The sequence below is a fragment of the Sorex fumeus genome, unplaced genomic scaffold, assembly GCF_029834395.1.
Source record: "Sorex fumeus unplaced genomic scaffold, SorFum_2.1 ptg000044l, whole genome shotgun sequence".
Lineage (NCBI taxonomy): Eukaryota > Metazoa > Chordata > Mammalia > Eulipotyphla > Soricidae > Sorex > Sorex fumeus.
The window spans coordinates 22,674,726-22,689,984 of NW_026606101.1; the positions used below are offsets into that span (position 1 = coordinate 22,674,726).

General features: G+C 41.4%; 1 protein-coding gene across 2 annotated transcripts in view; it reads right to left on the reverse strand.

The window, feature by feature from the left end:
• Positions 1-406: 406 nt before the first annotated feature.
• GPCPD1 (glycerophosphocholine phosphodiesterase 1) overlaps positions 407-15,259 on the reverse strand; it is a 57,685-nt gene continuing 42,832 nt past the window's right edge. For both annotated transcript variants that reach the window (XM_056121243.1, XM_056121242.1), the window contains exons 15-20: positions 14,063-14,124; positions 11,922-11,987; positions 10,122-10,258; positions 9,275-9,410; positions 8,414-8,574; positions 407-3,587 (exon numbers count right to left, since the gene is read on the reverse strand). In XM_056121243.1, coding sequence (XP_055977218.1) covers positions 3,398-3,587; positions 8,414-8,574; positions 9,275-9,410; positions 10,122-10,258; positions 11,922-11,987; positions 14,063-14,124 — 752 coding nt within the window. In that variant the 3' untranslated portion in view covers positions 407-3,397. The remainder of the gene's footprint in view (positions 3,588-8,413; positions 8,575-9,274; positions 9,411-10,121; positions 10,259-11,921; positions 11,988-14,062; positions 14,125-15,259) is intronic.

The window sequence follows — 15,259 nt, forward strand, 5'->3', positions numbered from 1 at the left end:
TGTCAAAATCTAAACAAAACTGCACTACCAAGAAGAAGGAAATGCAGTCAGGTGAGGAGAAAGAGTCACAACAGGAGACACTCATCCACCAGAGCTAATGAGGCGGGCACACACAGGTCACAAGTCACCAGCCTTAGGAGAGCCCAGAAAAGGCCAGTAGCCCTGCGGGGAGATGATCTTATCTATCATGTACTCAGTAATTATCTTCATTGAGTGTGGAGGAGGAAATTGGTTCATCATAACCCATCAAATACGCAACCCCAAGCAACAAGAGCAGTGTCAACGCCTTGTGCAAACACTCAAACAGGGAACATCCAGGCAGACAAACCACCACTGCAGGCATAGCGGCCAAGCGCACCGTCAAATTACAGGTATGCCGCGAAACAAGTTGCATTAGGAAACTAGGTCATTGCCACCACGTTTATTGATCTAGGTCATCACTAAGCATAGGACACTGAAGCGGTTTATAAGAAAGAAATCCTGCCCTTAAGAGGCTTACAATCTTATCAGGGAAATAAAACAGGCACAGAGGAAGCTGGAGGCTAAGAAAGCAGAGGATAAACAGGAGTTCAGAAGGTGCGGGGTGGTAGTGGTTAGGAAAACAGTCCAGAGGCCTGATTCCCACCCAAACCTGCCTAATTGTTCACTTCTCTGGGTTGCCTGCCCCAGTGGCCAAGCGAAGGAGAGGAAGAAGCTGCCGGCATGTGTTTGCATCCTGAGCCCCATCAGGAGCTGAGGGAAGAAGCTCTCTGGAGGAGGTGGTACCTGAGTTAGCCACTGAAGGGGACACAGAAGGCATCTCAGACAAGGAAGGGATGCTGAGGTAGGTCTGCACAAGGGATCTGAGGGGAGAAGCAATTGCGTGTCGCAAGGAGCTGGGGGATTCCCACGCACCAGTGACCCCTGCCTTCCAGCCAGCCAGGGCACAGGTCTCCAGAGGACAGAAAATACCGAGAACAATGGTGGCATTTCACCAGACATTTCAATTTCAGAAAATATAATTTAATATTATCTCTACATTGAAAATTGACATCGATAAGCTTGTCAAAATGTAAACCCGTTTCCAAAGTTGACATTCTTAGTAAACATTAAAACTCTTGATTCTGAAAAGCATTTGATACAAATTATCCCAACCGTCCCAACATTAATTTCCTATTTGGTTCCCTGCACTGTGGAAAAAAGCCCCAGAGCCTGGTAGAAAGGCGCACGACCATGGGGCCTACCTAGAACGGACTGGGGTTCTGTGGTGTGACCGAGGAGCGCAAGAGAAGGCTCCATCCTTCTGAAAGAGTTTTGCCGGGGCTCAGAGGATGCCCTGGGAGAAATGTGTCTGGCGGGAACGCACTGTAGAGAGGAAAGGGCGTCCAGGCTGAGGGTACGCGGCCAAACATGCTGAAGTAAGGGCAGTGGGGCGCAACAAGGGTCTAGCATGGGGACAGTGTCAGAGGCAGAGAGAACAGTCACAGCCAGCAACTCAGTTCCCTGGACTCAGTCCCATGGAACCAAGAGCCAGTACTTGGCAGCCTTTCTTTATAGACTAACACCTGTGCCTGTGCTCAGGAAGGAACAGCTGAGTGAACAGTCAGAATCAGGAGTCACGGTCAAGCTCGGCTCAGTCATTTCCACTGTTTGAGGAACCCCTGGGGTCCCCCTCCCCCGTCAATATACCACCTTTCCACAGCCTCTCTTCTTCCCTTTAAGATCTGCTGGAACTCAAAAGGCATCAGAGAGGAGCAAATGATGAGAACTGGAAATAGATGTATATGGCTTATTAAGTCACTGGCTTTTTCAAAGGTCGGCAGATGAGAAAAACTTTCTTTTCTAGGAGTTTTCTAGAAGAGCCAGTTCACAATGGGTGGTGAATAGCCTCATTCAATGTCAGGTAAGGTATAGAGCCCTTGAAGAAGACTCCAATTTCCTGAACTGTTTTTCCATTAGAGAGCAGTGTTACAAATACAATACCACAGGATTTCAAAGTATATGTTCACACAATTGTGATCTATGGACATCTGCATTGTTTGGCTTAAAAAAAAAAACCAAAAAGACACAAAGTGTAGTTAGAAATGCTCTTAGTCATTAGTGAGTACACTTTCGGAGTATACTTTCTTAGCGGAGAACATGCAGTAAATGATCTTGGCAAGTAAGCCATTCCTTTAGAACATTTTTACCAATTCTACAAAAGTCAAAGCGTCTTAAAATTTCATTTTATAACGAAGAAAATAAGCTTAGGTATTTTATTTAACATGCATTCATTTACAGTTATGCCAAAACAATCTGCTTTTAATGAAAGAAACCTTACTAATTCTAAAAAACAAGCATTGAGATTTAGTAGGATCATCTACATTTCAAAGTAAATTACATGCATGATATACATTAGCCAATAAAGAATACCAATATGAGAATTCATGACATTTATTTTTCTGCATGGAGATTTAACTACTGTACAATACATATACAAAACAAACCCACAAAGCAACGGTGTGTAATAGGTAGTGAGAGACACTTTATAATAAGCATATTTAAAAATGCCTACAAAAAGGACATTTTTTTTAGGCAACAAAATATTTTCAGTCCTTGACACCTTCTCACACTCACCTAGCACCACAGATGCAAGGACTTCCCAGTAAACATGTACAATCTCATGCTTAAAATCTAAAGCATGCATTGAATAGAATTTATACATTATGATCTACTAAGTATGCAATACATACTTCTAATATTTTACACATTAAATTACCCTGCAGCGTCTGGAAATTTAACATTTATGCAAAACAACTTCCGAAAGACTTATGAAACAGGTTTTTGAGGATCACCTTGGGGCTGTTCACACAGGCATTGGTTTAAGTAAGTGGGAAAATGGCAGCAGCCTCAAGGTTCATACTGAATGGAAATGGCAAATGGCATGTCACACCCTGTAAAAATACATATATACACAGATGGCACAAAGATTTGTGCAGTTGGAATCACCAGTGCAAATGCATGCATTTGAGGTACTTATATTTTTTTCCCATGGTCAGGTATAATTATGCATAGTCGTGTTCCACAAGTACTAAATATTTCAGACCTGATCAAGTGAAAAGGTGTCAGAAGTGTCAATGGGAGATTTTATATAATTAATTTCAAAATGCAAACAGGCTCGTAATGAACATTCAACATTATATGTTTTATGTATTTAGTTTAAAACGTTTACCAACCAATAACTTTTTGCAATTTAAAAGAGACTGGTAATTATACCTGGCCAAGTGATTTAAATAGCATACTTGAAATCTGAGCAAGAACTGTAGTGGAATAGTGAAATACTTCATTATTGCTTCATTGGACCGAGAAACCTAACAGGCAGAGACAAACAATGTTCAGTGATAAGTGAATACCCAACACGGCCTCGCCTCAACAGAAACTAAGCACTCTCCACGTTATCGATGCCATTGGCATCCACATGGATGTCCGGCTCCCCACACAAAGAGGAGGGCACAAAGCGGCTAACAGTGGGGCAGAGACAGCTCTTAAGCTCTGGCAATTCTTGTTTCAGGCGTTCCAACTGCTCCACTTGGAATATATTTGGCTGTTCGGGCATCCAATCATATATCCTATGATGAAACAAACACAAAGCACATGAAATACTGTCATTTTATGGTAGATTTAAGACCTGCCTGGCAACTTTTTTTCCAAGAGAATTAATTTATAATGTCTCATAGAATGTCTGGAACATCTGTATTCTTCTTTCTCATTTCTTTTCCTTTTCTCTTGGTGCACACCTGTTAAGCTACAGGCTATGCCTGACTCAGTACACAGGGTCACTCTCAGATGTTCTTGGGGGACCTGTGCATTTCTGGGAATCAGACCCAGAGTCTCACACAGGCAAGCTAAGTACTCCACCAGGAGTCACACCCCTGGTCACAGTCTTTTTAAATTTTTATTAAGATACAAGTATCAGTTTCATCAGGGAAAAAAAATCTTTTACTTAACCTTGCCAATAATCTATAAAAACAGCACCCCCTTTTTCTCTTTTGGGGGGAGTGCTGTTAGGTCACACCCAACAGAGCTCAGGGGTCACTATGGGCTCTGCACACAGGGATCACTCCTGGCAGTGCTTGGGGGCCGTAAGAGATGCCGGGGAGCGAACGTGGGTAGGCCATGTGCAAGGTTAGAAAGTGCCCTACCCGCTGGACTGTAGCTCTGACCCTCTTTTTAATTTCTCATACAAAGAGCTGTTAATGCAACTGAGAACCAGGGGTGGTCTCAGTGGTCTAGTGTATGGTGTCCATGCATGAGAGCTGGGTGTGATACCTGGCAGGGGAAAAGTAAAGGCAGCAAACAGCTGACTGATTCAAAAAATGAAACGAGGCAGAGCTAGAACTTTTTGGCTGTGTGTGTGTGTGTGTGTGTGTGTGTGTGTGTGTGTGTGTGTGTGGTGTTGCAGAATGAGTACAGCTCTCAGGCATGCAAGACAAGCACTTTGCTGAGTCACACCCTTATCTGACCTAAGCCCCTACCTGCCTGCCAAGTTCTGGCTAGAAAGCACTAAAGATGGCACAGCGCTTTCAAAGAAAGGAAAAAAAAAGTGGAAATTAAAAACACAGTAACAGCCATGAAAATGTCAACAGAATAAACAGAAGATAAGATTGAAGAAATCTTTCAAAGTGGAGCGAACGCCAAAAAGAAAAGGAAAAGGAAAAACAATTAGAAGTCTGGTCTAAGACTAAAATAAAAGAATAAAATATGGAAACAAAAAAAATTTTATAATTAAAAAAATCTCAGAAAAATGGAAGGAAAAAAGTTAAAATGATTTCACAAAATTTTCCACATCTTTAAGGAAATGTATCAAGAGACTGAAAGGGATGCCACGTGCCCTGTACAAGATGTAAAATCAGATCCCCAATAAGACCCCTATCCAAGTGGCCACCAGATCCAAGCTTTCAGAGAGGAAACAAAGATACCACATGCAAAGGGACCAAACTCAACATGGCATCACATGCCAGCAGACCGCATCACATGCCAGCAGACCTGGAATAGGACATGCGCAAACTGGACCAGAGTTACTTAAGAAAAAGAAATTAAAGGCCATCATAGTTATCATAAATGTAAAAATTCCAATGAGCCAAATCACTTTTATAAAATAATCAAAAGTATTCTGTATGAAATAACGTGTAAGAAGGTCGGTCATGCACTTCCTTCTATTAGTGCATAACCACTATTAGTACCTTTGTATATATTTTTTTCCTTTTTTGGGTCACTCTGCACTCAGGAATCACTCCTGGTGGTGCTCGGGGGACCATATGGGATGCTGGGCATCTAACCTGGGTCGGCCACGTGCAAGGCAAACACCCTACCCACTGTGCTATTGCTCCAGCCCCAGTACTTTTATAAAACTATAGAAATTCTGTTAAATGAAAATACTCATTCTTTAAGAAATACCCATTTTCATTTATTTTTCTTTTTTTGGCTACACCCAGCTGTGCTCAGGATGTACGCCTGGCTATGTTCAAAGATCACGCCTGCTAGGGCTTGGGACCATATGTGGTACCAGAAATCGAATCTGGGTCAGCAGTATGCAAGGGAAATACCTTAACTTCTGTACTTTCTCTCTAAACCACCCCCCATTTTCATTCTTATCATACTTCTCCCCAAAGGAAAATGCATCAAAGGCTCTGAATGCCCCCATCTCCTTTCTGGTGTCATAGCTGGCAGTGACAAGATTTTACCCCTGGTTCTGTATTTAGGAATCGTTCCTGGTATGGCTTTGAGGGACCATATGGGATTCCAGGGATCAAATCTGGGCCAGTTGCATGCGAGGAAAGTGCCCTCCACGCTGTACTATCTTTCTGGATTCAAAACATTTTTTTTAACAGTTACAAGCTTTCATGTTTGAGTTTCAATCATAAAATGATCAAACACCCATCACTTCACCAGTGCACATTCCCCACCACCAATATCCCCAGTAGAGCCCCTCTTTCCAACCCTCCCCCTGCCTCCATGGCAGACAATTTCCCCCATAGTCTCTCTCTACTTTTGGGTATTATGAAAACTTCTTTCTTTACATCTAACATTTGATAATTAAAATAAAAACAACCCTCCCCCCACCCCCGAGTAAGTATATTATTTGAAGTATATAGAGAGGCCGGAGCAATAATACAGTCGGTAAGGCATGTGGCTGAGCCAGGCTCCCTCTCTGGCATCCCATATGTTCCCCTGAGCACTGCCAGGAGTGACTGCTGACTGCAGAGCCAGGAGTAACCCCTGAACACTAATGGATGTGGCCCCCAAGCAAAACAAAACTAAAAAGCATATAGATTATCAGAAGAAACAGTTTTGCAAAAATAACAAAGGGCTAGGGAGAGAAAGAAAGCACGCGAGAGCGAGCACAGGAGTTAAAGTGCTTGCCTGCATCCCACCAACCCTGGTGAGACTCTCCAGTACCCTATAGGCCCCTGAGCACTGTCAACTATCTCTCTTGAGCACACACAGATATTGCTGGGTGTGGCCCCCAACCACTGAAAAAAACAGGGCATAGGAACTCACTTAGATCCAACAGCAAGCTACATAGGTCCCAAGATACCAGGGCCACTGCTGTGGTGGCAGAGATCAGACCCAGAGCCCTTGCACACCAGGCATGGACTTCAGTCCTTTGGCCAAGAGTCCGAACCCGTGTTCTGCAATTCTGATACCAGACTGATTAAGACAAAATGGGAGCCAAGAGCAATAGTACAGTAGGTAGGGCATTTGCCTTGCACGCGGCCGACCCGTAAGTACTGCCAGGAGTCATTCCTGAGTGCAAAGCCAGGAGTAAACCCTGAGCATCACTGGGTGTGACCCAAAAAGAAAAAAAAACGGGGAGAGGAGCAACAAGACTTTATTAAGAGGGCGATAGAAGTGTACTGGAATAGTAGTATGAACTAAGTCCAGGGAAAGTAGTATGAACAAGTGCAGAGCAGGCCTGGTCAGAGTGTTACCACTTATTCTCTGTATGCTGCCGCTCAAGATTTAGCAAACCAGCTAAACTCTCGATAGAGAAACCATCACCTCTTCTATCCCAAAATGTCTTTACCCCAAGTAGCCTTTCAATTTCCTATTAATTACCCAGAAACACCCAAGGACTTTTAAAAAAAGAGGAAAAAAAGATATATTTAAGAAGCATGTGTTGGGCTGGAATGATAGCACTGTGGGTAGGGCATTTGCCTTGCATGTGGCCAACCCAGGTTTGATCCCCAGCATCCCACATGGTCCCCCGAGCAGAGTTAAGTCCTAAGTGCTGAGCCAGGATATCCGTGTGCATCGCTGGGTGTGACCCAAAAAGAAAAGAAAAAAAAAGAAGCATGTGTTTATAACACATTCCTACAGTGCTATCCATGTTCTAAATTCTGAAGATGTAACCTAAAGGCAGGCTCAAACCTCATGACTCTGTGTGCAATGTTTATTGGTGGTGGAGGTAGATTAGGGCGAAGGACACTATGTAAAATAATTATCTATATGGTTATATCAGACAGTGGAAAATGCAATGGAGAACATACAGGGGGTACACAGTGAGTTATTTAAATTTAGTCCAGGAAGACCTCATTTGGAATCTAACTATTCAGTCTTCTCATGAATTTCTCCAAAGCAGAAAAAGAAGCACATCACGGTGGGGATGGGTTGGTGGGGAAAGTTGTAGAGAAAAACAGGTGTGTATGTAAGGCACCAGTAGTAATAATTGTGTGGGAGGGAGGGGGAGAGAGAGAGAGAAAGAGAGCAGGAGCCTGCCTGCTCTGATAGTCACTGAGGAAGGAAGATTGCAGTGTCGAGGTGAGTGAAAACAGTCAACAGTGGAAACTGGGGAGAGACCCAGGATAAAAAGATAAAAATAAAAGATAAAATCAACAAGATTTCGTCTGGCTGGATTTGAGGTGTAAGATAAAGAATCATGTCTTCCTTAGAAGGTCCCAAGGATTTGGCATGGGGGGAGAGCGGGGGAAGCTGCCATTTATATTGAAATCAGAAATCTAAGGCAGACATTGGTAGCTGGATATAAGAGGTTCGAGGTGAGGGGAAACCTCTCAATTGGATATAAAAATTGGGGAGTCCATCAAGCTATGAAAAGCCACAGAACTGTTAAGATCCCTGTTAACAGTTATCAGATCACTGTAACAGAACTGCTCAGAAACTGGTGCAGACAGAGAAGCCGGAGGCACACAGCCACCCCTCCCCCACGATGACTCAGTACATCTGGGCTAGGCAGCAGCTGGCTGAGATTTCCACCAGCTTCCTACGTTACTGCTATGTACTAAGTTAAGAGAAAACACACCAACAATCAAATGGTAAGAGAAATCTCAGGCTGAACTGCAGAATTTTAACTAACTTTAATATATTTCTACTTCTGTATGATGAAAACCATTTTCCCCTAATATTCCATTAACATTTTCCATGGGAAAACAAATACCTATCATAAATTAGACCATTAACTCCAAATTCCTTCAACTTCTTTCTGTTTTCAGGATCGTTGGTATCATCACCCCAGCAGAATATGACGAGTCCCTTAGCTTTTGCCTCCTGAATATAGGATGGGTTCCTGAGCAGGTCTTCAGTATGTGCATTTATCCCCTGAAAGCAAAAAAAAAAAAAAAAAGCTGCTCATGAAAAGATAACAACTACAAATGCTATTCGATTATACTTTAGACTGGTGTTCTCTATAATAAAATAAGCAGGGAAATAAAATGTTACCATTTTTTCTTAGCATTTACTTTATCAAACAAGTTTACAGTCCACTTTTTTCCATTCTTCCTCTTCTTTTTTTCAGTGCTGGAGCTCGAAGTGAGGGTCTCACACACGCACAATGCCTCTGAGGCACCTTCTCAGTCCCAGTCTAACTATTCACAAAATTCTCTATTTGCTTTGGGGCCACCCTGGCTGTGTTCACAGCTTACTCTGGCTCTGCACTCAGGGATCACTCCTGGCAGACTCGGAAGACATAAAATACCATGGAACAAATCCGGGTCTGCTATGTACAAGACAAGTGCTTTACCTGCTGTACTATCGCTCCAGCCCAGGTAATTCACTAAATTCATGCAGAAGACTAAACTATGCAACTTACCAAAAAGAATTTTGATGATTTAACTGTGTTACATTCTGAGATCTAATAGCCTCATTTTAAGTAGTCGTTAAGACAGCCTCAAATACAGTCATTTACGTGTTATACACATGTCAAAACTAACCAATTAGATGTGTAAATTAACATTCAAATTTATTTGCTACTGCTCTAAAAAAAACACGAACTTTTTGAATTAAAAAGATTCTAACTTACCAGTAGATTTTCAAACTGTGCGAAGCTCATTGCGATGGGGGTTGTTCGAGATCTGAGGTCCATGAGTTCTGGGTAAATATCAGATTTTCCTTGAGTTAAAAATAATATTGGATATTTGTTCTGCTTTTGCCGAACCCTAAAAAAGACAATTAAAAAACATTTTCATCAGGGTCACTATACTGTTTCAAATTTTAGTACTGATTAAGAGAAAAAATAACCGCCACTAAAATATGACTGCCTTAGAGGAAAGGAAAACAAAAGCAAACTTCCCCAATCGTAAAATCCTGTGACTGAGTTATTGCTACCATTACAGTCGTTCAGTCAAAAGAGAGGGGAATACTAAGTTACTCTATGCAAGAGTCAACATATTCTCAGAAAAGTACATAATAACTAGCAAAGAGGGGCTGGGACTAGCCAAAGGCAGATGCGTACCCTGGCACATGTGTATATGTGGGTGTACATGCAGGTAGGTGTATACCCTGCACCTTGGGATCTCCTAAGCACTTCCAGGAGGGATTCCAAAGCCATGTGCTGGGAGAAGCCTCTGTAAGACCCTGAGTGTGACTCAAAAAATATAAAATGCACACATGAGCACACACATATGCGTGTCGATCTGCAGGGATGATCTTACATGGCTGCAGAATGAAATGTAGGATGTGGAGTGTTACCCCCCCCACCCCCACAGGGTATGGCATGCTCATGGGAGGAGGCTACACAAAGCGTGACTGAGAGGAGAAGGAAAGGTGAAGTCTGCACATCTGCCCATCTCCAAACACAATCCTGGCAACCGCAGATCCCCCTGGCTACAACCAGAGAAGATAAGAGAAGAAAGCGAAGTACCACTCACATTGTGCAAATATCTGCATCAAATGAAGAAAACACTATCCTCCTCTTCCCAGAATTTTCTAAGACAGTTTTTAAAATTATATCCAAAAATAGATTCATGTCAAAATATGTTGACAAATTACCATCCCATATTCCATCCTATGTGAAAGAAATAGGAAAATAAATGCCATTAAAAAGTGTTAAATCACAGAATCACAGAGAAAAATGCGAGAAATATCTAATCAAACTCACCTTTACAGATACAAAAAGTCCTGATCATGAATTATCAATTAAAAATAAAATCTTTGAGTTTTTTTCTTAATTGAATCACTGTGAGAAAGATGTTTACAAAGCTGTTCATGATTAAGTTTCAATAAATCTTTTGAGTCTTTTTTTTTTTTCGCTTTTTGGGTCACACCCGGTGATGCACAGGGGTTGTTACTCCTGGCTCTGCACTCAGGAATTACTCCTGGCAGTGTTCAGGGGAACATATGGGATGCTGGGAATCTAATCTGGGTTGTACGCGTGCAAGGCAAATGTCCTACCCGCTGTGCTATCGCTCCAGCCCCAAATCTTTGAGTCTTAAGCATATTAAATACCCACAAAAATTTATACAAGTAATTCTATAAATAGCAATAAACCAAGACACCTATTATTCACACGTTAAATGTTTCTTCTTTTTTGGGGGGGCTCATACCCAGTGGAGGATCAGATGCCGGGTCTGTGCTCAAAGGGACCCTCTTGGTAGAGCATATGTTTTGCATACTCCAAGATCCTGAAATTGATCTCTAACAAAATTTAAATTGTCACTGAAATCAGTGTCACTGTCCTCCTGCTGTTCATTTGCTCGAGTGGGCCCAGTAACATTGTGAGACTTGTTACTATGTTTGGCATATCGGATACGTCATGGGTAGCTTGCCAGGCTTTGGCGTGCAGGCGAGATACTCTTGGTAGCTTGTCGGGCTCTCCAAGAGGGGTGGAGGAATCGAACTCAGGTCGGCCGTATCAGCCTTGTGCAAGGCAAAAATGCCCCAAAATTAAAACTAAAAACCACTTATTAGGAAAATCTGAAAATACTATGCATGCCAGGGTCAGCTTACCCTAAATGGCAATTCAGAAAGCAAGATAATCAAAAACTGTAGGATGCTGCTCTGAGTGCCCAATCGGGATAACTGAACTTCTGAGCTCACTATAACTCCAATCGCTCCTCATTCCAACCAACCTCACTCTTTAGTCGTACCACGCCCATCCTTTTACATGCATTCCCACTGAATATATTTCCCTAACTAGAATGTAATTTTCAGGAATGACTTTTATCTTGTTTACTACTTGATCCCACACCCAGAAGTTGTCTGCTCAAAGTTTTCAAGAAATAATTATTCAACAAAAGACTGCAGAAGTATTACAGTAACGTTAAAGCACACTTTCAAAAGTTTATTTCCCAATTAACAATTACTAGTTATTGCCACCGAACATAAAGCGGTTTAGAAAATGATTTGGAATATGTTTTATACTGAGTATAGGATATAGAAACTAATTAGAATGTTATAAAATTTGGCAGCCTAGAGTTCTCACTGTTTATGCTGTAATTATATCCAGAAACCATCACATTAATTTACATAAGACACAATCATCATTAACTTAAGAGATATCAAATATTAATTTAAGAGATGTGCTTAAAATAATAAAAGATGTGCATGCTGAAGAACCCACAATAAATTTTCAGCTCTACTTATTGTATTGAAACAGATAGAAGGGATGTACTTAACTCAACAGGAAGGGTGGCGAATGAAGAAAGAATATGACATAAAAAATTACTTACCCTTTGCTGGCAGATCCATTTTATTTCTATGTTAAAGCCTACATCCTCTGGCAAAGATTCTAAAACCTACAGGTTTTATATTTTACAGATGAATTTTGTTTTTTTTGGTGGGGAAAAAAAGAAAAAACAATATTATTAAAGGCAATCTTTCATAAAAGATCATAATAAAAACAAGTGTTCTATGCTTTTGTGTCTTTTACTCAATCTGACAACTTGACTGATGATAAAAAAATAAAGCAAGAGCAAAAATGTTGTAGACATCTACAATAGCCGATTCTCTATTTGACCCCAGCACTCTAGACATTACAATTGGAGTGCAACTGACAAGTGTATTAATATCTTAATACAAACTAATTAGTTTAATGCAAACTAATGAAGTAGAAAGACATTTGTCATGTTTTTGGAATGATATTTAGCTCAACTATACTACAATATAATTATATAAGAAAATAATTATTTTTTAGTTTGTTTTAAAGGTAGTAATTCTTGAGCTAGAGCCATGGTACAGCAGTTAGGGTGCTGCTTTGCACATGGCTAACCTGGGTTTGATCCCCAGCACCCCATGTAATCCCCCCACCAAGGCCACCTGAGTGATTCCTGAATGTGCAAAACCGGGGGTAGGACTTGAGCACACGGGTGTGTCTCTCTTCAAAAAGGGTAACTATACTCAGTAACAAATGTCTAATAACCCTCTGAAAAGATGTTATCTCCAAATAAAAGATTTTACAGTCATACGATTATTTCTATATAAATAATACAGTGCTGATTTATCTAATGGTCATATATCAACCATTTGCCATCATTTTGACAGTCATTAAATGGAAAATCTAATTGAAAATATGGGGGTTAGAGCAATAGTACAGTAGGTTGACATTTGCCTTGCACCTAGATGACCCAAGTTCAATTCCAAGCACTCTATAAGGTCCCTTGAGCACCTCCAGGAGTGATTCCTTAGTGTAGAGCCAGGAGTAACTCCTGAGCATCACTGGGGTTGGAACTGGGCATGGACCCTCCCTCCGCCCCCAAAACTGAAAATATAAATCTCGTTTTAATCTATAAAGAGAAGACTTGATGAAGTCTAAAACATGAAAAATAGGCAAATACATGCACCACCAGGTGTAATTCTTGAGTGTATATAGCCAGGATTAAGCCCTGAGTAATGCTGGATGTGGCCTCAAAACAAACAAGAACACAGCTCTTCCAACTCTGTAGTCGCCCCATCAAGGTTTGGGGGTTTTATCCTGAGTTCTCAGGGGTTATGGTGCTGGGATCCAATCCAGGCTTTGTGTGTATAAAGCATGCCATTAGCTGCATTCTCTCTCCAGCTTTAACTTATGTTTTAATCTTTTTGTTTGGGGGAGGGGGGGAGGCACACATGGATGTGTTCAGAACTTTCTCCTAGTTCTGCACTCAGGGATCATTGCTGGTGGGCTTGGGGGGATCATCTGGTGTGCAGAGGGTCTCTCATTTCTCTGGTCCTCAAATTATGTTTAAAATACCCTGACAATCTTGGTTTAAGGCTATCTTTCCTTTTGTTTTTTTGTTTGTTTGGTTTTGGTTTCTTTTAGCCACACCCAGTGATGCTCAGGGCTGATTTCTGGTTCTGTACCAGGGAATCCATACGGGTTTTCTACTGTAACTGAAACTATCAGAAAACAGAAGACAGTAAACAAAGCCAGCAAGAACAAGGACAGCACCTGGCATGCAGATAAGTTTGCCCTGTACTGTCAAAGGGATTCTTTATGAAAAGTTTAGCTATTGTGACATTTTTAAAAAGAATTTCTTAAAATCTGCGTCTGAAACCAGGATAATTATTTTCTTTGGCCAGAGAACCTTGATTCTCTCCAAAAACTGAGTAAGAATTTAAAATATTACAAAAGTGCTCACCCCTGGCCAAATGACCCATCTCTCCTTCCCATCCTTTCCCTGTTCCTCCCCTCAAGTACAAAAATGTGGATTTCCTTTCTTTCTTTGAGTAAATTACTTAAAACAAAAAGTAACATCAGTATATCACTAAATAATTTATCATCTCCAAAAAACATCAATGGTGACAAATTTTTACTACTGTTGTCATTGAAAACTCCATGCTTGTCAAAGAGATTCAAGAGAAAGCACAGCTCCAGTTTACTCAAGGAACTTACCATCTTAAGTGAAGGAAATGGTTGATTTTCAGAAAAGGAATTTTCTTCCTCTACCACAGATTCTGAAATTTTAAATTAAAAATCTCAGGAGATAAAATGCCATTTTATCACTAAGATACACTCCTAAATTCTTAGGGGGAAAAGGGAGAGATGCTGAAGTAATTATGCAAATGTTTCACATACAGTACTTTTGAAGGCTTTTGTACTCATTTTTATCAGTTAAAATCTAAATAAAAATCCTATATGAAGAAAATAGCTTATAACATTTAATGCAAACACCATGCCTTGTGGCCTCAACAGTAATATTTTCTTAGGAAAACGGTAACACTACTTTTTAAAAATTAGTCATAAGCAGTGATCTGCATTTTCTCAAAGGAATCATGAAATGCCACCTTGGTTTGGATCAAAAACAAAGAAATGCCACCTTGTTAAGACTTCCTATTTGAAACGCCAAAATCAGCTCACTGTAGCACTGTCCTCCCATTGTTCATCGATTTGCTTGAGCGGGCCCACTAACGTCTCCATTGTGAGTCTCGTTACTGTGTTTGGCATATCGAATACATCAGTCATGGGTAGCTTGCCAGGCTTTGGCGTGTGGGCAAGATACTCTCGGTAGCTTGCTGGGATCTCCGAGAGGGGTGGAGGAATCGAACCGGAGTCAGTCGGGTCGGCCGCGTGCAAGGCAAATGCCCTACCTGCTGTGCTATCGTTCCAGCCCACTCAAAAGGCAGAAATTAAAAAATTAAAAGAACCCATAGCTATTTTCATTTAGTTCAAAATAGATACTCCCTTTCCCTACTCCCCAGCCCCAACCTGCTGCATTTTTGTGTGTGGGAAGGGGCTGATGACAGGATTGAAACCAGGACTTCACACAGGCAAAGATCCATCCTGGGTCACATTCCCACCCCTCACCTTGCTCTGAGTGTTTTTTAACTGGGTACTGGGGCCCAGGAATTGTGCCCAAGGATTCACACAGCAAGGCATACAGTCTACCACGGAGCTTTATTTCCAAAGGAGAAAAATTTTAACAGCAAGACTAAAAACAAATAAATAAGGCCCTTTACTAAGCCTGTGTGGGCTGGAGCACAGCAGTAGGGCATTTTCCTTGCACATGGCCGACTCGACCGACCCGGGTTCAATTCCTTCTGCCCCTCTCGAAGAGCCCGGCAAGCTACCCATGACATACTGGATATGCTA